The sequence below is a fragment of the Leucoraja erinacea genome, chromosome 45 (genome assembly GCF_028641065.1).
Source record: "Leucoraja erinacea ecotype New England chromosome 45, Leri_hhj_1, whole genome shotgun sequence".
NCBI classification, from domain to species: domain Eukaryota; kingdom Metazoa; phylum Chordata; class Chondrichthyes; order Rajiformes; family Rajidae; genus Leucoraja; species Leucoraja erinaceus.
Genome location: NC_073421.1, coordinates 885,374 through 910,925, shown reverse-complemented (window position 1 = coordinate 910,925; position 25,552 = coordinate 885,374). Strand labels below are relative to the sequence as shown.

The 25,552-nt window shown below is 48.9% G+C and overlaps 1 protein-coding gene across 1 annotated transcript in view; it reads left to right on the top strand.

The window, feature by feature from the left end:
• myo7aa (myosin VIIAa) overlaps positions 1-25,552 on the top strand; it is a 155,232-nt gene that overhangs the window by 83,677 nt on the left and 46,003 nt on the right. The window contains exons 3-9 of the mRNA XM_055664799.1: positions 3,534-3,647; positions 6,092-6,244; positions 9,651-9,668; positions 12,750-12,934; positions 15,787-15,908; positions 16,916-17,058; positions 20,695-20,808. Coding sequence (XP_055520774.1) covers positions 3,534-3,647; positions 6,092-6,244; positions 9,651-9,668; positions 12,750-12,934; positions 15,787-15,908; positions 16,916-17,058; positions 20,695-20,808 — 849 coding nt within the window. The remainder of the gene's footprint in view (positions 1-3,533; positions 3,648-6,091; positions 6,245-9,650; positions 9,669-12,749; positions 12,935-15,786; positions 15,909-16,915; positions 17,059-20,694; positions 20,809-25,552) is intronic.

Below are 25,552 nucleotides of genomic sequence, written 5' to 3'. Positions count from 1 at the left end.
TCGGCAGCCCGGCCAGCTGTCCGACCTTCGGACCTTCGCTTACCGCCGACACCACCACCACCCCTCCTTCTCACGGCCGATCATCGGTTCACGAGTTGGACGGGGCGCCGGACTTTGCTTTGCGCGCGCGCGGCCCGGGCCAAAACTCCTCAGCTGGCCCGCCGGCTGGGCTTTGTGTACAGTCCAGCACCCGGGGCCAACTCATCATTCACCCAGACACGGCCCAGTCGGTCAACGAATTGCCGTGGGGAATTTGTCCCGGATTTTGACCTTTTGTCCCTTATTTGGGAGCGGGAACGTTGGCGACCCTATTCAACTACCCAGGTAGAGTTAATCCAGCATTTTATGTCTATCCTTGGTACAAACCAGCATCTGCAATTCGTTCCAGACAAACTGGGAGTGACGGAGGCTGAGGAGAGGCCTGATGGAATTGTATTAAAATAATGAGAGGCATAGATAGAGTAGACAATCAGAACCTTTTTACTAGATTAAGGGTTTGGACACGATAGAGGCAGGAAACATGTTCCCGATGTTGGGGGAGTCCAGAACCAGGGGCCACAGTTTAAGAATAAGGGGTAAGCCATTTAGAACGGAGACGAGGAAACACTTTTTCACACAGAGAGTGGTGAGTCTGTGGAATTCTCTGCCTCAGAGGGAGATGGAGGCCGGTTAGACCAGTTAGTCTAACATTGGTAGTGGGGAAACTGCTAGAGTCAGTTATTAAAGATGGGATAGCAGCACATTTGGAAAGTGGTGAAATCATTGGCCAAAGTCAGCATGGATTTACGAAAGGTAAATCATGTCTGACGAATCTTATAGAATTTTTCGAGGATGTAACTAGTAGCGTGGATAGGGGAGAACCAGTGGATGTGGTGTATCTGGACTTCCAGAAGACTTTCGACAAGGTCCCACATAAGAGATTAGTATACAAACTTAAAGCACAAGGCATTGGGGGTTCAGTATTGATGTGGATAGAGAACTGGCTGGCAAACAGGAAGCAAAGAGTAGGAGTAAACGGGTCCTTTTCACAATGGCAGGCAGTGACTAGTGGGGTACCCCAAGGCTCAGTACTGGGACCCCAGCTATTTACAATATATATTAATGATCTGGATGAGGGAATTGAAGGCAATATCTCCAAGTTTGCGGATGACACTAAGCTGGGGGGCAGTGTTAGCTGTGAGGAGGATGCTAGGAGACTGCAGGGTGACTTGGATAGGCTTGGTGAGTGGGCAAATGTTTGGCAGATGCAGTATAATGTGGATAAATGTGAGGTTATCCATTTTGGTGGCAAAAACAGGAAAGCAGACTATTATCTAAATGGTGACCGATTGGGAAAGGGGGAGATGCAGCGAGACCTGGGTGTCATGGTACACCAGTCATTGAAGGTAGGCATGCAGGTGCAGCAGGCAGTAAAGAAAGCGAATGGTATGTTAGCTTTCATTGCAAAAGGATTTGAGTATAGGAGCAGAGAGGTTCTACTGCAGTTGTACAGGGTCTTGGTGAGACCACACCTGGAGTATTGCGTGCAGTTTTGGTCTCCAAATCTGAGGAAGGACATTATTGCCATAGAGGGAGTGCAGAGACGGTTCACCAGACTGATTCCTGGGATGTCAGGACTGTCTTATGAAGAAAGACTGGATAGACTTGGTTTATACTCTCTAGAATTTAGAAGATTGACAGGGGATCTTATAGAAACTTACAAAATTCTTAAGGGGTTGGACAGGCTAGATGCAGGAAGATTGTTCCCGATGTTAGGGAAGTCCAGGACAAGGGGTCACAGCTTAAGGATAAAGGGAAATCCTTTAAAACCGAGATGAGAAGAACTTTTTTTTTTTTCACGCAGAGAGTGGTGAATCTCTGGAACTCTCTGCCACAGAGGGTAGTTGAGGCCAGTTCATTGGCTATTTTTTAAGAGGGAGTTAGTTGTGGCCCTTGTGGCTAAGGGAATCAGGGGGTATGGAGAGGGCAGGTACGGGATACTGAGTTGGATGATCAGCCATGATCATATTGAATGGCGGTGCAGGCTCGAAGGGCCGAATGGCCTACTCCTGCACCTAATTTCTATGTTTCTATGTTTCTATGTTTCTCTGGATACTTTCAAGAGAGAGCTAGATAGGGCTCTTAAAGATAGCGGAGTCAGGGGATATGGGGAGAAGGCAGGAACGGGGTACTGATTGGGGATGATCAGCCATGATCACATTCAATGGCGGTGCTGGCTTGAAGGGCCGAATGGCCTACTCCTGCACCTATTGTCTATTGTCATGCTAATATCAAAGAGCCTGTGATCTCCGCACACTAACATTATCCTACCCACTAGGGGACAATGTACAATATTGTCAAAGCCAATTAACCTACAAACCTGTACGTCTTTGGTGTGTGTGTGTGGAATCCAGAGCACCCGGAGAAAAGTCACGGGGAGAACGTACAAACTCCGCACAGACAGCACCTGTAGTCGGGATCGAACCCGGGTCTCTGGCGCAGTGAGGCAGCAACTCCGTGTCCTATCCCCCACCTTCCTGGGACATTTCCTTCACTTGCCTTTGCCACCCTGTAGCGACCACCACGACTCCGGGCGGCACGGTGGCGCAGCGGTAGAGTTGCTGCCTCACAGCGCCAGAGACCAGAGTTCGATCCAGACTACGGGTGCTGTCTGTGCGGAGTTTGTACGCTCCTCACGACCTGCGTGGGTTTACCCCGGGTGCTCTGGTTTCCTCCCACATTGGCTTCGATTAAAAATAATAAATTGTCGCTAGTGTGTCGGTTAGTGCTAGTATGCACGGATCAGATCCAGCACAGACTATGTGGGCCGAAGGGCCTGTTTCCATGCTCAAATAACAAAACCATCCTCTCCCTCGCTTCCCCATGGATTGTGTCCTTGTTGTGGTGGAGAAGCTTGTGTGGACCTGAGATCCTGAGAGCGATGCCGTCTGGAGCTGTCGATGCTCCTGGTAGGGCCACCCATGGCGGTAAGGTCGAGGGGGAGGTCTCTGACAAAGAGCCAATCCAACCAAGACCTCAACGGTGGAACAGGCGGAGGACGATGGCTGACCTTAGTGGAGCTAACGTCACAACGGCTGGGAAGGCGGATGAAGGCGGCAGCAGAAAAGGGTCTCCGGTCGTCTTGGACTCCATGCCACTGGATCCTGACCCAGATCTGTCAAGGACCCCATGTGGGGTGTCTGTCTGTGCACCAGTCTCCCCACGTTAAACAAAGTCACGCACAGGCGTCCTCCAACCCTGGAGACACCCGTGGTCAGGTCAGCCATGACCGCAGGGCGGGGCCTTAGAATATCTCCTTCATCTTTGTTTTTTTCCATCCTGTTTTTCTCTGCATCTCAAAATGTTTCATTTACAACTCTCTGATCTGATTGCCATGCATTAGCTCTGTTTCTCGTCCCCACATGGACTCCGCTGTTGCCTGAGCCGCTGAGTAATTCCAGCGTTATCTGTATATTATGTGGGACTTGCGGTGCCCGCGGTATTGTAGCTAATCCCTGGCTGGTGCCTCCTGACTCTCATCCCTGTGTCTCCAGGGAGACTACGTCTGGCTCGACCTCAAGACTGGCCGTGAGTTTGAAGTCCCGCTTGGTGCTGTGGTGAAGTTGTGCGACTCTGGACAGATCCAGGTTGTGGATGATGAGGGGAATGTAAGTGTCCTTGAATCTCCCTCCCTGTCTTCCTCCTTCTCCCCCTCCTTCCATCCCTCCTTCTCTCCCTCCTTCCCTCCCTCCTTCTCCCCCCTCCTTCCTTCCATCCCTCCCTCCATCCCTCCTTCCCTCCCTCCTTCCCTCCCTCCTTCCCTCCCTCCTTCTCTCCCTCCTTCCCTCCCTCCCTCCCTCCTCCCTCCCTCCTTCCTTCCCTCCATCCTTCTCTTCCCTCCTTCCCTCCCTTCCTCCTTCCCTCCCTCCCTTCCCTCCTTCTCTCCCCCTCCCTCCCTCCATCCCTCCCCTTCCTCCTTCCCTCCTTCTCTCCCTCCCTCCCTCCGCCCCTTCCTCCTTCCTTCTCTCCCTCCCTCCCTCCTCCCCGTTCCTTCCCTCCTTCTCTCTCCCTCCTTCCCTCCCTCCCTCCCTCCTCTCTCTTCTCCTCCCCCTCCTCCCTCCCTCCCTCCTTCCCTCCCTCCTTCTCTCCCTCCTTCCCTCCTTCCCTCCTTCCCTCCTTCCCTCCTTCCTTCCCTCCTTCCCTCCCTCCTTCCCTCCCTCCTTCTCTCCCTCCCTCCCTCCTTCTCTCCCTCCCTCCCTCCCTCCTTCCCTCCCTCCTTCTCTCCCTCCTTCTCTCCCTTCCTCCCTCCCTCCCTCTCCCTCCTTCTCTCCCTCCTTCCATCCCTCTCCCTCCTTCTCTCCCTCCTTCCCTCCCTCCTTCTCCCTCCTCCCTTCCCTCCCTCCTTCTCTCCCTCCTTCCCTCCCTCCTTCCCTCTCCCTCCCTCCCTCCTTCCCTCCCTCCCTCCTTCTCTCCCTCCCTCTCTCCTCCCTCCTTCCCTCTCTCCCTCCTTCCTCTCCCTCCTTCTCTCCCTCCTTCCCTCTCTCCTTCCTCTCTCCCTCCTTCTCTCTCCCTCCTTCCCTCCTTCTCTCCCTCCTTCTCTCCCTCCTTCTCTCCCTCCTCCCCTCCCCTCCCCTCCCTCCCTCCTCCCTCCCTCCTGGTTTCACTAGGGCCCTGTACAACTGCAGAAGGACCTCCTGGCAACATCCTTGTAAATCTTTTCTGTACCCTTTCTGGCTTGACCAGAGTCTGTCGGCATTAAAGCAGATATTTTTATTGCTCTCGTTACAAAATGGCCCCATTTTAGTCAAGTTCCTTAATATTAGGGATGTAATGCTGAGGCTCTATAAGGCGCTGGTCAGGCTGCATTTGGAATATTGTGAGCAATTTTGGGCCCCATATCTGAGGAAGGATGTGCTGGCTCTGGAGAGGGTCCAGAGGAGGTTTACAAGAATGATCCCAGGAATGTGTGGGTTAACATATGATGAGCGTTTGTCGGCACTGGGCCTGTACTCACTGGAGTTTAAAAGGATGAGGGGACACCTCATTGAAACGTTCAGAATAGTGAAAGGCCTGGATAGAGTGGATATGGAGAGGATGTTTCCACTAGTGGGATAGTCTAGGACTAGAGGTCATAACCTCAGAATTAAAGGACGTTAACATAGAAACATAGAAAATAGGTGCAGGATGAGGCCATTCGGCCCTTCAAGCCAGCACCGCCATTCATTGTGATCATGGCTGATCATCCCCTATCAATAACCCGTGCCTGCCTTCTCCCCATATCCCTTGACTCCACTAGCCCCTAGAGCTCTATCTAACTCTCTCTTAAATCCATCCAGTGACTTGGCCTCCACTGCCCTCTGTGGCAGGGAATTCCATAAATTCACAACTCTCTGGGTGAAAAAGTTTTTTCTCACCTTAGTTTTAAATGACCTCCCGTTTATTCTAAGACTGTGGCCCCTGGTTCTGGACTCGCCCAACATTGGGAACATTTTTCCTGCATCTAGCTTGTCCAGTCCTTTTATAATTTTATATGTTTCTATAAGACCCCCCCGCTCATCCTTCTAAACTCCAGTGAATACAAGCCTAGTCTTTTCAATCTTTCCTCATATGACAGTCCCGCCATCCCAGGGATCAATCTGGTGAACCTACGCTGCACTGCCTCAATCACAAGGATGTCCTTCCTCAAATTAGGAGACTAAAACTGTACACAATACTCCAGATGTGGTCTTACCAGAGCCCTATACAACTGCAGAAGAACCTCTTTACTCCTATACTGAAATCCTCTTGTTATGAAGGCCAACATGCCATTAGACGTTCTTTTAGGAAGGAGATGAGGAGAAATGTCTTTAGTCAGAGGGTGGTGAATCTTTGGAATTCATTGCCACAGACGGCTGTGGAGGCCAAGTCAGTGGATATTTTTAAGGCAGAGATAGATAGATTCTTGATTAGAACGGGTGTCAGTTAATGGGGAGAGGGCAGGAGAATGGGGTTAGGAGGGAGAGATAGATCAGCCATGATTGAATGGCAGAGTAGACTTGTTGGGCCGAATGGCCTAATTCTACTCCTATTCCTTTATGACCTTATCATCTTGTACTTGCGCCCTCTGTTGCAGGAGCACTGGATTTCCCCGCAGAATGCCACCAACATTAAGCCCATGCATCCGACGTCAGTCCACGGGGTGGAAGACATGATCCGACTGGGAGACCTGAACGAAGCGGGGATTCTGCGGAACCTCCTGATCCGCTACAGAGACCGATTAATATACGTGAGTGTCGTGCACCTTGGAATGCTGGTCCACGTGACCGTTCAGCGGTTGGCTTGTTATCACGGGTACCAACACATGGCGAGATTCTTATAGTGTGGGCAGCACAGTAAAGGGCCAGTCCCACTTTCATGACCTAATTCACGACCTCTGCCGAGTTTGCCCTTGACTCATATTCGCAGCATGGTCGTCACGAGGTCGTAGGAGGTTGTAGCAGGTCGTGATGCTAGTCGTAGGTACTCGTGGCATCAAGGAGGTCGGGGCGTTTTCCTAGCCTGATGAAAAATGTCCACGAGTAAAAAAGGTTGTGAAAGTGGGACAGGCCCTTTAGATAAAGCTGGAGTAACTCAGCGGGACAGGCAGCATCTCTGGAGAGAAGGAATGGGTGACGTTTTGGATCGAGACTCTTCTTCAGACTAGGAGTCAGGGGAGAGGGAAATGGGAGACATGGAAGGGTGTAGTGTGAAAATGAGAGATCAAAGGGGCCAAAATGTAATCGGGAGGACAGTCAGACTGGTCAGAGAACTAGGATGGGGGAGGGATGGATAGAGAGGGAAAGCAAGAGTCAGACGGGTCAGAGAACTAGGATGGGGGAGGGATGGATAGAGAGGGAAAGCAAGGGTTACTAGAAGTTAGAGAAGTCTGACGAAGTGTCTTGACCCGAAACGTCACCCATTCCTTCTCTCCAGAGATGCTGCCCGACCTGACGAGTTGCTCCAGTACTGTGTGTGTACTAATGCTCCCAGGGCATTATTCTCATCGGAAAACAACCTGATTAGTTGAACGGGCATTTCAAGAAAGTGAAGATAGACACAAAATGCTGAAGTAACTCAGCGGGACAGGCAGCATCTCTGGAGAGAAGGAATGGGTGATGTTTCGGGTCGAGACCTTTCTTTGGACTGGGTCTGAAGGATCAGAAGGGAAGTGCTTTTACAGTGTACATTTTGTAGTCATTGGTCTGATGTAGCAATCAAAAATGGCTTGTATCCAAATTGTGAATTTAGCAGGTAGACACAAAATGCTGGAGTCACTCAGCGGGACAGGCAGCATCTCTGGAGAGAAGGACTGGGCGACATTTCTGGTCGAGACCCTTCTTCACTTCTCGACCCAAAACGTCGCCTATTCCTTCTCTCCAGAGATGCTGCCTCACCCGCTGAGTTACTCCAGCATTTAGAGTCTACCTTTGATGTTAACCAGCATCTGCAGTTCTTTCTTACACATTGTGAATTTAGCAGGTCTCCTGCGCCCCTTGTCCTCATGGCTACTGGGGCCAGATGCGTGAAGCTGATGTCTGGGAGAGGTGATCTTCATTTCATGTGCTGGTCTTTTCACATCTCAATTCAAGATTTGATCTCTCGTGCTGCTTAGTCCCATCACTGGTTTAGTTTAGTTTCGAGATACAGCGCGGAAACAGGCCCTTCGGCCCACCGAGTCTGCACTGACCAGCGACCCCCGGCACACTAACACTATCCAACGCACGCACGCACGTACAATTAACCTACAAACCTGTACGTCTTTGGAGTGTGGGAGGAAACCAGAGATCCCGGAGAAAACCCACGCAGGTCACGGGGAGAACGTGCAAACTCCGTACAGACAGACAGCACCTGTAGTCAGGATTGAACCAGGGTCTCTGGCGCTGTGAGGCAGCAACTCTACCGCTGCGCCACTGTGCCGCCTGATGTCCTGTACCTCTAACTCGCCTTTCTGCCCCCCCCCCCCCCCGCCCCCCCACTTCATTCTCTGGGTGGAGACATCACTGATAATATCCACATGTCTCTCTCTCTCTCTCTCTGAACAAACAAAACACTTCATGTATCTGAAGTCACAAAATGATCAGCCCTTGTTCTGGTTTATCTTCCTAAGAAATAGTTTGCACCAATCCAGTAGCTTTATTAGCATTACTATCTTTTTTAAATTTTAAGATTTATTAAATTCATTTTTTTTTGAAGAACAAAAATTTGCCCTTGAACGGTCTCCGGGCGAGTATTTGGGGATAGGTGAGAATTACAGCAATGTTACCCCTCCCTGCACCTCTGTTCCTCTAATGACTGCTCGAAGGGCCGAATGGCCTACTCCTGCACCTAATGTTTATGTGTCTATGTTTCTATGACTGCCCATCTATAGCTGTGGTGTACATGGTTTAGAGATACAGCATGGCACCAGGCCCTTCGGCCCACTGAGCCCGTGCCCACCAGCGATCACCCGGTTTTGTGTGTTGTCCCACTTTCTCATCCACTCCATGCAGGTCAGGGGTCACCGTGCAGAGGGGCCGATTAACCCACAAACCCGCACGTCTCTGGGATGTGGGAGGAAACCGGAGGGACCAACACACACACACACGCATATACATGCACACACACACACATGCATATACATGCACACACACACACACATGCATATACATGCACACACACACACATGCATATACATGCACACACACATGCATATACATGCACACACACATGCATATACATGCACACACACACACATGCATATACATGCACACACACACACATGCATATACATGCACACACACACGCATATACATGCACACACACACACACGCATGCATATACATGCACACACACATGCATATACATGCACACACACACGCGCATGCATATACATGCACACACACATGCATATACATATACACACACATGCATATACATGCACACACACGCGCATGCATATACATGCACGCACACACATGCACATACATACACACACATGCATATACATGCACACACACACGCATGCATATACATGCACACACACATGCATATACATGCACACACACACACACATATATATACATGCACACACACACATGCATATACATGCACACACACATGCATATACATACACACACATGCATATACATGCGCACTCACACACACACACATGCATATACATGCATACACGCATGCATATACATGCCGTGTATGTAAATGCACACACACACACGCATGCATATACATGCACACACGCATGCATATACATGCCGTGTATGTATATGCATACACACACGCACGCATATACATGCACACACACACACGCATGCATATACATGCACACACACACGCATGCATATACATGCACACACACACGCATGCATATACATGCACACACACACACGCATGCATATACATCCACACACATGCAAACTCCGCACACACACGCGCACAACCCGCGGACAGCGCCCAGATCAGGATTTGAAGCCGTGGTCTCTGGCATTGTGAGACGGTGGCTCTACCAGCTCTGCCACTGTGCCGCCCTGAGCTGGTGAGGCCCGGGACGGTGGCGTAGAGAATTGTAGGGCAGTTTCCCTGTTGTTCTTGACTGTGTTTATTTAGGCCTCCCTTTCCATCCCCTCTGCTTTGTTTAATGCATTGCCTCTCCCCAACAGACAAACTGTGGCAGCAGGGTAAGTACTAATGCATGAACGTCAACGCCTAGCGTTCCCAAAACCAGCACAATCAAAGCCTCCATTAACTCCATCCATGTTCAACGCTCTGCATGGCTACTCATTGGTGTCAGGCTTTCCGATCTCAATCAGGGGCCCCTATTCTTCATTTAAGTTATCGTCTGCGTATTGTACAACCATTTTCTTTCTCACAATCACGTCCACGTCTACGTGTAGCTGCGTTAAGTTGGTGAAGGGTCGATCTTCATCTTGGATCCAATTAACATGCTTCTTGTTTAACATTGCTTCATGGCCCAATAACAATGTGGTGATTTCTGGGTGTTTTATGGGTTATATCGTTCTGTGTGGGTCGATGGATGTTAACTGAATGAAAGGGATGCAAGCAAATGTACAGGAATGACACCAGATTGGATTCCTGTCCCCAGCAAAAGGAATCGAGTTTAGTTTATTGACACGTGTACCGAGGTGAAATGACAAGGTGCCAACCTGTCACGGAAATTAGTCCGAACTATATCTGATGAATACAGGTATCGGGTTGTGGGGAGAAGGCAGGAGAATGGGTTTGAGAGGGAAAGGTAGAAAGAGAGAATGGAGCGGCTGGGCTTGTAACATAGAAACAAAGAAATTAGGTGCAGGAGTAGGCCATTCGGCCCTTCGAGCCTGCACCGCCATTCAATATGATCATGGCTGATCATCCAACTCAGTATCCCGTACCTGCCTTCTCTCCATACCCCCTGATCCCTTTAGCCACAAGGGCCACATCTAACTACCTCTTAAATATATCCAATGAACTGGCCTCAACTACCCTCTGTGGCAGAGAGTTCCAGAGATTCACCACTCTCTGTGTGAAAAAAGTTCTTCTCATCTCAGTTTTAAAGGATTTCCCCCTTATCCTTAAGCTGTGACCCCTTGTTCTGGACTTCCCCAACATCGGGAACAATCTTCCTGCATCTAGCCTGTCCAACCCCTTAAGAATTTTGTAAGTTTCTATAAGATCCCCTCTCAATCTCCTAAATTCTAGAGAGTATAAACCAAGTCTATCCAGTCTTTCTTCATAAGACAGTCCTGACATCCCAGGAATCAGTCTGGTGAACCTTCTCTGCACTCCCTGTATGGCAATAATGTCCTTCCTCAGATTTGGAGACCAAAACTGTACGCAATACTCCAGGTGTGGTCTCACCAAGACCCTGTACAACTGCAGTAGAACCTCCCTGCTCCTATACTCAAATCCTTTTGCTATGAAAGCTAACATACCATTCGCTTTCTTCACTGCCTGCTGCACCTGCATGCCTACTTTCAATGACTGGTGTACCATGACACCCAGGTCTCGCTGCAACTCCCCTTTTCCAAATCGGCCACCGTTTAGATAATAATCTGCTTTCCTGTTTTTGCCACCAAAATGGATAACCTCACATTTATCCACATTATACTGCATCTGCCAAACATTTGCCTACTCACCCAGCCTATCCAAGTCACCTTGCAGTCTCCTAGCATCCTCCTCACAGCTAACACTGCCCCCCAGCTTAGTGTCATCCGCAAACTTGGAGATATTGTCTTCAATTCCCTCATCCAGATCATTAATATATATTGTAAATAGCTGGGGTCCCAGTACTGAGCCTTGCGGTACCCCATTAGAAACTGCCTGCCATTGTGAAAAGGACCCGTTAGACACTCTGGAGTTTAGAAGGATGAGAGGGAATCTCATTGAAACATATAAGATTATTAAAGGTTTGGACACGCTAGAGGCAGGAAACATGTTCCCGATTTTGGGGGAGTCCACAACCAGGGGCCACAGTTTAAGATAAGGGGTCAGCCATTTAGAACGGAGATGAGGAAACACTTTTTCACACAGAGAGTTGTGAGTCTGTGGAATTCTCTGCCTCAGAGGGCGGTGGAGGCCGGTTCTCTGGATACTTTCAAGAGAGAGCTAGATAGGGCTCTTAAAGATAGCGGAGTCAGGGGATATGGGGAGAAGGCAAGAACGGGGTACTGATTGTGGATGATCAGCCATGATCACATTGAATGGTGGTGCTGGCTCTAAATGGCCTACTCCTGCAACTAATGTCTATGTTTCTATGAATCTGGAGGTAGTCCAGATACATATCATCTGAATCTGAAGGGGTCAAAAAAAGTCCATGGATGATACCAGAAAGGTTAATTTCTTGAGTAAAGGGATTTTTTTTCCATTTTGGAGTAGGGGGTGGGCCATTCAGCCCATCAAGCCTCCTCTGTAACAGGGTTGTGATTGAGAAGAGCAAGAATTGACCAGATGGAGGTCTTTGATGCAGTGAATGGCTTTTATAAAAGTCTATGAGTTAGAGAGATGTGTTTGGCTGGAAAATTAAACCACAGCTAAATTAATCCCAACTAGTGGTCGTGATCATAAACCGAGACGGGACATTTGGCACATCAAGCCCACACCGTATCAGAGTTTTTTAATTAGAATGGTGGAGGCCTGGAACACACTGCCAGGGGTGGTGGCAGAGGCAGATACAACAGTGGTGTTTAAGAGGTTTTTAGATAGGACTAGGGAACGGAGGGATTGATTGAATGGCTGCGAAGACTGATTGATTGAATGGCGTAGTAGACTCGATGGGCCGAATGGCCTAATTCTGCTTCCACGACTGATATGATATGATATGGATCACATGCAGGAAACATGTTCCTGATGTTGGGGGAGTCCAGAACCAGGAGTCGCAGTTTAAGAATAAGGGGTCGGCCATTTAAGACAGAGATGAGGAAAATGTTTTTCACCCAGAGAGTTGTGAATCCGTGGAATTCTCTGCCACGGAAGGCAGTGGAGGCCGATTCACTGGATGTCTTCAAGAGAGAGTTAGATGTGGCTCCGGAACTAACGAAATCGAGGGATATGGGGGGGAAAAAGCAGGAACGGGATACTGATTTTGGATGATCGCGTAGAATGGAGGTGCTGACTCGAAGGGCCGAATGGCCTACCCCTGCACCTATTTTCTCTGTTTCTACATACAGGCAGACGGGGTGGGCTTTGCAGGAGGGGATGCGGGCTGGCTGGCTGTGGGGTCTGGAGGGCCACTACTAATGGGCGTGACGTGACCATTTCAGACCTACACTGGCTCCATCCTGGTGGCCGTCAACCCGTACCAGCTGCTGCCCATCTACACGGCCGAGCAGATCCGTTACTACACCAACAGGAAGATCGGTGAGATGCCACCGCACATCTTCGCCATAGCCGATAACTGCTACTTCAACATGCAGCGGAACAACAGGGACCAGTGCTGTATTATAAGGTGAGGCCGGCACTCGCCTTGTGTCTACGTGTATTTTTAATTCTCGTTTATTAAATATAGTTCACAAAGTACTATGTATAATGGCAATTTCTCCCTTTTCCAATGTCCGACTTTCAGTTGCCAAGACTACACAGGTAGGTCGGAGTGATCTTACGCAGATTAACAGAACAGATCTTCCATTCGTCATAGAAACATAGAAACATAGAAATTAGGTGCAGGAGTAGGCCATTCGGCCCTTCGACCCTGCACCGCCATTCAATATGATCATGGCTGATCATCCAACTCAGTATCCCGTACCTGCCTTCTCTCCATACCCTCTGATCCCCTTAGCCACAAGGGCCACATCTAACTCCCTCTTAAATATAGCCAATGAACTGTGGCCTCGACTACCCTCTGTGGCAGAGAATTCCAGAGATTCACCACTCTCTGTGTGAAAAAAGTTCTTCTCATCTCGGTTTTAAAGGATTTCCCCCTTATCCTTAAGCTGTGACCCCTTGTCCTGGACTTCCCCAACATCGGGAACAATCTTCCTGCATCTAGCCTGTCCAACCCCTTAAGAATTTTGTAAGTTTCTATAAGATCTGCAGTCGTGATTGATTCTTTATTGAAGTAGTTGTACAAACAAATAGATGAACGAACCAGATCCTCCTTATTCTCGTCCCAGTTATATCCGTGCCTGATCTGGTCTGGTCTGGTCACTCCCTGTGCAATATGATAGACAATAGGTGCAGGAGTAGAGGCCATTCGGCCCTTCGAACCAGCACCACCATTCAATGTGATCATGGCTGATCATCCACAATCTGTACCCCGTTCCTGCCTTCTCCCCATATCCCCTGACTCCGCTATCTTTAAGAGCCCTGTCTAGCTCTCTCTTGAAAGCATCCAGAGAACCGGCCTCCACCTCCCTCTGAGGCAGAGACTTCCACAGACTCACAACTCTCTGTGTGAAAAAGTGTTTCCTCGTCTCCGTTCTAAATGTCCAACCCCTTATTCTTAAACTGTGGCCCCTGGTTCTGGACTCCCCCAACATCGGGAACATGTTTCCTGCCTCTAGCGTGTCCAAACCCTTAATAATCTTACATGTTTCAATAAGATTTCCTCTCATCCTTCTAAACTCCAGAGTGTACAAGCCCTAAACTCTAATTCTAAACCCAGAGTATACATCTCATGGTCTGAGCTATAGGGAGAGGTTGAGTAGGCTGGGACTATTCCATGGAGGGAGCACAGGAGGATGAGGGGTGATCTTATAGAGGTGTACAAAATCTTGAGAGGAATATATCGGGTAGACGCACAGAGTCTCTAGACCAGAGTAGGGGAATCGTGGACCAGAGGACACAGGTTCAAGGTGAAGGGGAAAAGATTTAATAGGAATCTGAGGGGTAGCTTTTTCACACAAAGGGTGGTGAGTGTATGGAACAAGCTGCCAAGGGAGGTAGTTGAGGCTGGGACCATCCCAACATTTAAGAAGCAGTTAGACAGGTACATGGATAGGACAGGTTCGGAGGGATGAGGGTCAAACGCAGGCAGGTGGGACTAGTGGAGATGGGGCATGTTGGCCGGTGTGGGCAAGTTGGGCCGAAGGGCCTTGCGATGGCACATTTCTGACTCTTCCAGTGTCCTCTTTTCCAGTTGCCATGACTACACAGTAACAGTAGGCTTGATCATACGCAGACCCAATAGAACTGATCTTCCACTCGTTGTTTCCTGCTTAATTGGTGGTTTATTGAAGTAGTTGTACAGACAAAGACAATACCAGGTTTTCCTCATTGTGTATGCAAGCTGTAGCTGGCTGCCCTGTCCGTGGTCTGGTGACACCTCCCTCCCTGTGCCTGCCACTTCCTGGTCCCTATGCCCTTGTATATACACCACGCTGTGCCCCCAAGTGTCCAAAATAATACTGCAAGATATATCTGGACAAATAATATCATATGCCAACAGTACAGAGAGCTAGATAGGGCTCTCAAAGATAGCGGATATGGGGAGAAGGCAGGAACGGGGTGCTGGCTCGAAGGGTCAAATGGCCTACTCCTGCACCTATTGCCTATTGTCTATTGTAGCTAGCCCAAACATAAATGAATGAATGAATGAATTGATGAGATGAATTGACGAGATGAGAAGAACTTTTTTCACACAGAGAGTGGTGAATCTCTGGAACTCTCTGCCACAGAGGGTAGTTGAGGCCAGTTCATTGGCTATATTTAAGAGGGAGTTAGATGTGGCCCTTGTGGCTAAGGGGATCAGGGGGTATGGAGAGAAGGCAGGTACGGGATACTGAGTTGGATGATCAACCATGATCATATTGAATGGCGGTGCAGGCTCGAAGGGCCGAATGGCCTACTCCTGCACCTAATTTCTATGTTTCTATGTTTCTATAAGTTTATTGGCCAAGTATTCACATACAAGGAATTTGCCTTGGTGCTCCGCCCGCAAGGGACCCGCTGCCTCAAAAAGGCTGGCAGTATTATCAAAGACCCACACCATCCTGGCCACACACTCATCTCCCTGCTACCTTCAGGTGGAAGGTACAGGAGCCTGAAGACTGCAACGTCCAGGTTCAGGAATAGCTACTTCCCCACAGCCATCAGGCTATTAAACCTGGCTCGGACAAAACTCTGAACATTAATAGCCCATTATCTGTTATTTGCACTTTATCAGTTTATTTATTCATGTGTTTGTAGTTAATGCCTACTATGTTCTGTTGTGCTGAAGCAAAGCAAGAATTTCATTGTCCTATCAGGGACACATGACAATAAACTCACTTGACTTGACTTAAAGGGCCAACATAAATGGTTGCTACCGTCCTGTTTACATGCTGTATCACTGTGTCTCTATTTTGTTTTGGTGTCTATTAGTGGAGAGTCTGGAGCTGGTAAAACAGAGAGTACAAAGCTAATACTGCAGTTCCTGGCAGCGATCAGTGGGCAACATTCCTGGATTGAGCAGCAGGTTCTTGAGGCCAATCCCATTCTAGAAGGTATGTCAAGAGGATTTATTTGTCACGTGTGTAACTGCACAGTGCGTAGGTTACACGTGCGGGCGCCGCCATGTTTTCCCGCCATTATCCAAAGTCCGGGCGACCCGCGCGCTCGATATACTGGGCCGTTCCCGCCAACCAAGGTCCCTCTCCTCTCCTCGCCCGGCCATATTTGTGTCCCGGGGGTCACCTCCTGCAGTATTACCCCGGTTCAACCTCCCACCGCCCCTTGCCGCGCATGTCCGACATCTCCAACTCACTCCCGGTTTCGCCGAGCGACCAACGAGGTTCCCGGTCCCGCCAGAGTAGACTAGATGGGCCGAATGGCCTTATTCTGCTCCTACCATAAGATCATAAGTGATAGGAGGAGAATTAGGCCCTTCGGCCCATCTAGTCTACTCTACTCTACTTGAATAATCATGGCTGATCTATCCCTCCCTTCTAACCTCATTCTCCTGCCTTCTCCCCATAACCCCTGACACCTGGACTAATCAACAATCTATCTATCTCTGACTTAAAAATATCCACTGACGGCCCCCATGGCCTCTCTGGCAATGAATTCCACAGATTCACCACCCTCTTGACTAAATAAATTCTTCCTCATCTCCTTCCTAAATGAACTTTCTTTAATTCTGAGGCTGTGACCTCTAGTCCTAGACTCTCCCACTGGTGTAAACATCCTCTCCACATCCACTCTATCCAGGCCTTTCACTATTCGGTAAGTTTCAATGAAGTCTCCCCTCATCCTTGTAATCTCCAGGGAGTACAGGCCCAGCGCTGTCAAACACTCATCATATGCTAACCCACTCATTCCTGGGATATAATTCTTGTAAACCTCCTCTGGACCCTCTCCAGAGGCAGCACATCCTTCCTCTGATATGGTGCCAAATATTATTTGCAACACTCCAAATTATCACATGAACTTATCACTTATGGTTGACGTTTAGTTTGGTCCAAACTGCTGCGTTGTGCCCACGGCCACTCTGCACGTGTTATTTCTGCCGCAGCTTTTGGGAACGCTAAAACCATAAGGAACGATAACTCCAGTCGGTTCGGGAAATACATTGACATCCATTTCAACAAGCGTGGAGCCATTGAAGGAGCCAAGATTGAGCAGTATCTCCTGGAGAAGTCTCGCGTTTGTCGGCAGGTAACCATGTGTGGGGGATCGAGTGGGGAGGGGATCCTAGACATGGCAGCACGGTGACGCAGCGGTAGAGTTGCTGCCTCACAGCGCCAGAGACCCGGGTTCAATTCTGACTACGGGTGCTGTCTTTATGGAGTTTGTGCGTTCACCCCGTGACCTGCATCCGTTTTCTCCAAGGTCTTCGGTTTCCTCCCACACTCTAAAGACGCGCAGGTTTGTAGGTTAATTGGCTTGGTAGAAATGTAAATAGTGTGCGGGGATCGCTGGTCGGCACTGACTTGATGGGCCGAAGTGCCTGTTTCCATGCTGAATCTCTAAACTAAACTAAATTTTGTTGGTGGAAGAGTCTCAACAAATTCAACGGCATAAAGATATTGCTTGGTTTTGGAAGGTAGACAAAAGTGCTGGAGAAACTCAGCGGGTGCAGCAGAATCTATGGAGCGAAGGAAATGGGCAACGTTTCGGGCCGAAACCCTTCTCCAGACTGATGTGGGGGGGGGGGGGGGGGGGGGGGGGGGGGGGGGGGGGGGGGATGGGGGGGGGGGGGGGAGAGAAGAAAAAGGAAGAGGAGGAGCCAGAGGGCTTAGGGAGAGCTGAGAAGGGGAGGAAACAGAAAGGACTACCTGAAATTGGAGAAGTCAATATTCATGCCACTGGGGTGCAGACTACCCAAACGGAATATGAGGTGCTGCTCCTCCAATTTGGGGTGGTCCTCACTCTGGCCATGGAGGAGACCCAGGACAGAAAGGTCGGATTGGGAATGGGAGGGGGAGTTGAAGTGCTGAGCCACCGGGAGATCAGGTTGGTTCTTGTGGACCAAGCGGAGGTGTTGGGCGAAACGATCGCCAAGCCTACGCTTGGTCTCACCGATGTAGATCATCTGACATCTAGAGCAGCGGATGCAATAGATGAGGTTGGAGGAGGTTTGGCCTGGGTTTAGCCTGGTTTTGGAAATGAGGGATTGAGTTAATCTATTAATGTAGGCTGAAAAGGTTTGGAGTATTGTATGACACTTCAGAAAGTCTAGGTAGAGGGCTAATTCTGCCTGAGGTTTACCAGCTATGTTCATGTAGACACTGTTGGTCCAATATATCAAGGGGTGGTGGGTCGAGGTCTGTAGCGTTTTTACGTACTGTACCAAACCTTAGATGGATTTGGATGATGAGTGGAAATTATTTTGAACTGAGAGTGAAATTCTGGAACGAGTTACCAAACCGCACGGGAAAGGTAGATGCAATTTGTTGAATTATTTTAGTTTGGATTCAGTTGTTTAGTTTGGAGGTAAAGCACGGAAACAGGCCCTTCAGCCCACCGAGTCCGCACCGACCAGCCAACCCCACACATCAACACTATCCTGCACTAGGGACAATGTTTACATGTATACCAATTAACCTACAAACATGCACGTCTTTGGAGTGTGGGAGGAAACCGGAGCTCCCCGAGAAAACCCACGCAGGTCACGGGGAAAATGTACGAACTGCATAAAGACAAGTATCTGTAGCTTGGACCGAACCCGGGTCCCTTGTGTTGTAAGGAAGCAGATCTACCACTGTGCCACTGTGCCACATTTTTGGATGAAAGCTGTATGAAGTCATTATACTTTATTAATTATACAGACAGAGACTTCTGTAAGGCTCGGTGTGGTAGATTAAACTGCATAGCACCAGATGGCATGGTGAAGAACCAGTAAGGATCATGCATTGGGTCATATTCTGAGACCAGAGACATATCCTGCCAGTGAATGAACCAGTGGGGTTGCAGCAGGTCTTACACGATGACCCAGTGACGTGTTGTGGACAGAAGATAGAAATGCTCGTTTAAACGATGGACATATAACAACAGAACGTGAACAGTTCTGGGATCAGGAGTTTGTTTCTACACCAGTGGCAAAACAAAAAACAAAAACCAAGGAGGCGTCTGTTCGAATCCCACTTCTGACACCATGTATGAAGTATGAGTAACACATAGTCATTAAACTTCATAAAAAGTACTTTATTCAGAATACGGACAGAGACCATAACATCGACTCTGTAAGGGTCGGTATCGTAGATTAAACGGAGTCTTAGCTACTGCGTACCAACAGATGTCATGGTGAATACCCGGTATGGATCATGGATCGGATTGGCAATAACAAGACCAGACATGGATCACAATCAGCAATAGTGATTGATCTACAAAAGCTTTCATCCAAAAACCCCAAAAGGTCCATTTTTGGGAGGGGTGGGTGTGGAGCATTTGTGTGTCGCTGGTAAGGCCTGTCTCTAGTTGCCCTTGAAAGTGGGGGTTCACCCCGCCATGAACTTGTGTGGCCCGTTTGGTGAAGGGACCAGTCCTTTTTGTGGAGAAAGGTCCCGACTCGAAACATCGCATATCCATGTTCTCCAGTGATGTTGCCTGACCTGCTGAGTTAAGGGCCTGTCCCACTTACGTGTCCTTGGCATCACAATCACGTTGAGGTGCACGGGCATCGTATGGTCACGGCTCCCACTGAGAAGCGCGGAGGGGTATGTAGTTGTGCGCGGGTATCGCGCGGGGCTCTGAAATGTTTGTAGCAAACAAAAATCTTTGCACGCCAACGGCCTGTTGCGTAACTGATGGCCAAAGTGGGACAGGCCCAAGACCCTGGCGCGATGCAACGTCTCACCTCCAACAGCAGCAGAAGCGGGCAAACGATCGCCGAGCTCGGCCTGGGGCTCACGGCCATTGCGGTCCGGATCCGCCCCCACTTCTACTCCCAGAGCGAGACCAAGAAAATTGACGACAGACACAAAATGCAGGCGTAACTCAGCGGGACCGGCAGCATCTCTGAAGAGAAGCAATGGGTGACGTTTCGGGTCGAGACTCTTCTTTCAGACAGAAGAAACGTCACCCATTGCTTCTCTCCAGAGATGCTGCCGGTCCCGCTGAGATACTCCAGCTTTTTGTGTCTATCTTCAAATGACGTCACAAGCTCCAGGCGGCTGTGCGGGCGCATGAAATCGCGCGCGACCTTTGCGGGACCGTAGCGCCTCAACGCGACCACGTGGTCGCGTAATTAGCGTGCCAAGTACACGTAAGTGGGACAGGGCTTTACTTTCTGCCTCTTTTAGTAAAGGGACCAGTTCTGAGGTCAGTATTGAGCCAGTCTATTGACGAAGGGCCCTGACCTGATACATTGCCAATCCATGTCCTCCAGAGGGGGAGGCACGGTGGCATCGCAGTAGAGTTGCTGCCTTACAGCGTCAGAGACCCAGGTTCAATCCTAACTAGGGGTGCTCTCTGTACGCAGTTTGTACATTCTACCTGTGACCTGCGTGGGTTTTCTCTGGTACTCGGATTTCCTCCCACATTATATACATGTACAGGTTTGTAGGTTAATTGCCCCGATAAAAATTGTAAATTGTCCCTAGTGTGTGTTGGATACTGCCAGTATACAGGGATCAATGGTCGGCATGGACTCGATGGGCCGAAGGGCCTGTTTCCACGCTGTGTCTCTAAACTGAACTAGACTAGTCCCAACCATGAATCTTCGCCTGTCCGTGTCCTCCAGAAATGCTGCCTGACCCACTGAATTTTGTACATTTTGTGAATTTTCAAACACTTTGTGTCCGGCTGGTTGCCATTTTGGTTGACTTTCGATTCTGTTTTGCTCCTCGGCAGGCCAACGGGGAGAGGAACTACCATATTTTCTACTGCATGTTGATGGGGATGAGCCCAGAGCAGAAGAAGAAGCTCGGACTGGGGAAACCCACGGACTACACCTACTTGACCATGGTGAGAAGATCACCTTCTCATGATGAGCGTTTGACGGCACTGGGCCTGTACTCACTGGAGTGTACAAGAGTGAGGGGGGACCTCAGTGAAACCTACTAAATAGTTAAAGGTTTGGATAGATTGGATGTGGAGAAGATGTTTCCACAAGTTCAACAACTAAGGTACAGAGAAAGGTTGAATAAGTTAGGTCTTTATTCTCTGGAGCGCAGAAGGTTAAGGGGGGACTTGATAGAGGTCTTTAAAATGATGAGAGGGATAGACAGAGTTGATGTGGACAAGCTTTTCCCTTTGAGAATAGGGAAGATTCAAACAAGAGGACATGACTTCAGAATTAAGGGACAGAAGTTTAGAGGTAATATGAGGGGGAACTTCTTTACTCAGAGTGGTGGCAGTGTGGAATGAGCTTCCAGTGAAGGTGGTGGAGGCAGGTTTCGTTGGTATCATTTAAAAATAAATTGGATAGGCATATGGATGAGAAGGGAATGGAGGGTTATGGTATGAGTGCAGGCAGGTGGGACTAAGGGAAAAAAAAGTTGTTCAGCACGGACTTGTAGGGCCGAGATGGCCTGTTTCCGTGCTGTAATTGTTATATGGTTATATGGTTTATATGGTAAGTGGGTGAGTCTAGGAGTAGAGGTCTTAATCTCAGAATTAAATGACGTTCTTTTTGGAAGGAGATGAGAATTTTCTTTAGTCAGAGGGTGGTGAATCTGTGGAATTCTTTGCCACAGAAGGCTGTGGAGGCCAAGTCAGTGGATATATTTAAGGCAGAGATAGATAGATTCTTGATTAGTGTCATAGAAACATAGACAATAGGTGCAGGAGTAGGCCATTCGGCCCTTCGAGCCTGCACCGCTATTCAATATGATCATGGCTGATCATCCAACTCAGTATCCCGTACCTGCCTTCTCTCCATACCCCCTGATCCCCTTAGCCACAAGGGCCACATCTAACTCCCTCTTAAATAGAGCCAATGAACTGGCCTCAACTACCCTCTGTGGCAGAGAATTCCACAGATTCACCACTCTCTGTGTGAAAAATGTCGGAGGTTATGGGGAGAAGGCAGGAGAAAGGGGTTAGCGGAAAGAGTGAGAGATCAGCCATGATTGAATGGTGGAGTAGACTTGATGGGCCGAATGGCCTAATTCTGCTCCATTCACTTATGACTTTCATATAATGGGGTGACCAGAACTGCACCCAATACTCCAAATGCAGCCAAACTTTTATAAAGCTGTAGTATAACTTCCTGATTCTTCTACTCTCGTTATATCCTTCACTGATACTATAATTACTTTCATAGATACATAGACAATAGGGGCAGGAGAAGGCATTTCAGCCCTTCGAGCCAGCACCACCATTCATTGTGATCATGGCTGATCATCCACAATCAGTACACCTCCGCCCTCCGAGGCAGAGAATTCCACAGACTCACCACTCTGTGAAAAAAAGTGTTTCCTCGTCTCCGTTCTAAATGGCTTACCCCTTATTCTTAAACTGTGGCCCCTGGTTCTGGACTCCCCCAACATCGAGACCATGTTTCCTGACAAGCCATTAGGGACTGAAGGAGCACATTTCATGGCTGTATTTTCTAATCTTTGAGTTATTTCAGAATGCAAGAATGGTAAAAAGATTCTTGTTCAGCAATAGGGCAGTTTTGTGGCAATCGTTACATCAGGATAAACTGTGCAGGAGTAACTCAGCGGGTCAGGCAGATTATACCAAAGTGGCTGGGCTTGTATACTCCGGAGTTTAGAAGGATGAGAGGGGATCTTATTGAAACATATAAGATTATTAAGGGTTTGGACACTCTAGAGGCAGGAAACATGTTCCCGATGTTGGGGGAGTCCAGAACCAGGGGCCACAGTTTAAGAATAACGGGTCAGCCATTTAGAACGGAGACGAGGAAACACTTTTTCTCACAGAGAGTTGTGAGTCTGTGGAATTCACTGCCTCAGAGGGCGGTGGAGGCCGGTTTTCTGGATACTTTCAAGAGAGAGCTAGATAGGGCTCTTAAAGATAGCGGAGTCAGGGGATATTGTGAGAAGGCAGGAACGGGGTACTGATTGGGGATGATCAGCCATGATCACATTGAATGGCGGGGCTGGCTCGAAGGGCCGAATGGCCTACTCCTGCACCTATTGTGTATTGTCTATTGAGAGTTACAAAGTGCTGGAGTAACTCGGAGAATGGGGTTGAGAGGGGGAGATAGATGTGCCATGACTGAATGGCGGAGTAGACTTGATGGGCCGAATGGCCTGAATCTACTATCACATGATCTTATGATTATGTTATGATTGTGATCGTCTGGCAGGTCAGGCAGCATCTCTGGGATAAGTGACGTTACGTATCCAGACTCTTCTCCATGTCTTTTATCCACATTGTCCAGAGACACTGCCTGAGTTACTCCAGCACGTTGTATCTCTCTTTGGTAGCGACCAGCATCTGTCGTTCTTTGTTTCTGCATCAAAATAGTGTGAACAGCTGGCCTGCATGGATTGGGTGGACTGCAGATCCTGTTTCCATGCTGTATCTGTAATAGAATATAACTCTGGGCACGAGATACTAGTACGTTACTACCTATGTCTATTGCATCTGCCCACCTGGTTCTTAACCCATTGCTAACTTGCTCGGTGTATTAACTCGCTTCAGATTACATACCAGCCTGATTAGATGCCCTTGTGCATTAATCTTAGACTCCCGCGCCACCCTCTTTAGATCTCATTAAAACCTACTGAATAATGAAAGGCCTAGATAGAATGATTAATGAATGAATGATGAATGAATGAATAAGTTTATTGGCCAAGTATTCACATACAAGGAATTTGCCTTGGTGCTCCGCCCACAAGTGACAACATGACATGCAGTGACAGTTAGGAATGACTCAGAAAACATTAAACATTAATAATGAAACATTATTGATTAAACATGTGAATTAAATAAAATACCAGAGCAAAAGGAGGCTACAGATTTTTGGCTGTTGAGTAGAGTAACTACTCGTGGATAAAAACTGTTTTTATGTCTGGCTGTGGCAGCTTTGACAGTCCGGAGTTGCCTTCCAGACGGAAGTGATTCAAAGAGTTTGTGGCCAGGGTGAGAGGGGTCAGAGATGATCTTGCCCGCTCGCTTCCTGGCCCTTGCAGTGTACAGTTCGTCAATGGAGGGAAGGTTGCAGTCAATAACCTTCTCTGCTGATCGGACGATTCGCTGCAGCCTCCGGGTGTTGTGCTTGGTGGCTGAGCTAAAGGATGTGGAAAGGATGTTTCCACTAGTGGAAGAGCCTAGGACTAGAACGCGCAGCCTCAGAATAAAATGAGGTGCTTTAGAATGATGAGGGTGGTGAATCTGTGGAATTCATTGCCACAGACGGCTGGGGAGACCAAGTCATCGGGTATTTTTAAAGCCGGGATCAATGGGTTCTTGATTAGTAAGGGCATCGTAGGTTACAGATTCAGATTCAGATTCAGATCAGATTCAACTTTAATTGTCATTGTCAGTGTACAGTACAGAAACAACGAAATGCAGTTAGCATCTCCCTGGAAGAGCGACATAGAATATGATTTCAATAAATAAATCTATTTACATGCATACAGTCATAGTGTTTTTCCTGTGGGAGGAGTGTCCGGGGGGGGGGGTGGTGATTGGCAGTCACCGAGGTACGTTGTTGAGTAGAGTGACAGCCGCCGGAAAGAAGCTGTTCCTGGACGTGCTGCCCGGAAACGGAGAAATCTGTAGCGCCTCCCGGATGGTAGGAGGGTAAACAGTCCATGGTTGGGGTGAGAGCAGTCCTTGGCGATGCTGAGCGCCCTCCGCAGACAGCGCTTGCTTTGGACTGACTCAATGGAGGGGAGTGAGGAACCGGTGATGCGTTGGGCAATTTTCACCACCCTCTGCAATGCCTTCCGGTCGGAGACAGAGCAGTTGCCATACCATACTGTGATGCAGTTGGTAAGGATGCTCTCGATGGTGCAGCGGTAGAAGTTCACCAGGATCTGAGGAGACAGATGGACCTTCTTCAGTCTCCTCAGGAAGAAGAGACGCTGGTGAGCCTTCTTGATCAGAGTAGAGGTATTGTGGGTCCAAGAGAGGTCATCGGAGATGTTGACTCCCAGGAACCTGAAGCTAGAAACACGTTCCACCTCCGTCCCGTTAATGTGGATGGGGGTGTGCGTGCCACCTCTGGACTTCCTGAAGTCTACAATGAGCTCCTTGGTCTTCTTGGAGTTAAGGGCCAGGTTGTTGTCAGCGCACCATGCTGCTAAGTGCTGGACCTCCTCCCTGTAGGCCAGCTCATCGTTGTTGCTGATGAGGCCAATCACCGTTGTATCATCTGCATACTTGATGATGGTGTTAGTACCATGTACAGGTGTGCAGTCATAGGTGAAGAGGGAGTAGAGGAGGGGGCTCAGCACACAGCCCTGAGGAACGCCGGTGTTCAGGGTGAGGGTTGAAGAGGTGTGCTTGTCTAACCTCACAGACTGGGGTCTGTTGGTTAGAAAGTCCAGTATCCAGTTGCAGAGGGAGGGGTCGATGCCCAGGTTACCGAGTTTGGTGATCAGTTTTGATGGAATAATGGTGTTGAATGCTGAGCTGTAATCGATGAACAGCATTCTTACGTAAGTGTCTCTGTTGTCGAGGTGGGAGAGGGCGGAGTGAAGTGCCGTTGAGATGGCATCCTCCGTACTCCTGTTCTTGCGGTAGGCAAACTGATAGGGATCCAGTGTGGGGGGTAGGCAGCTTTTGAGGT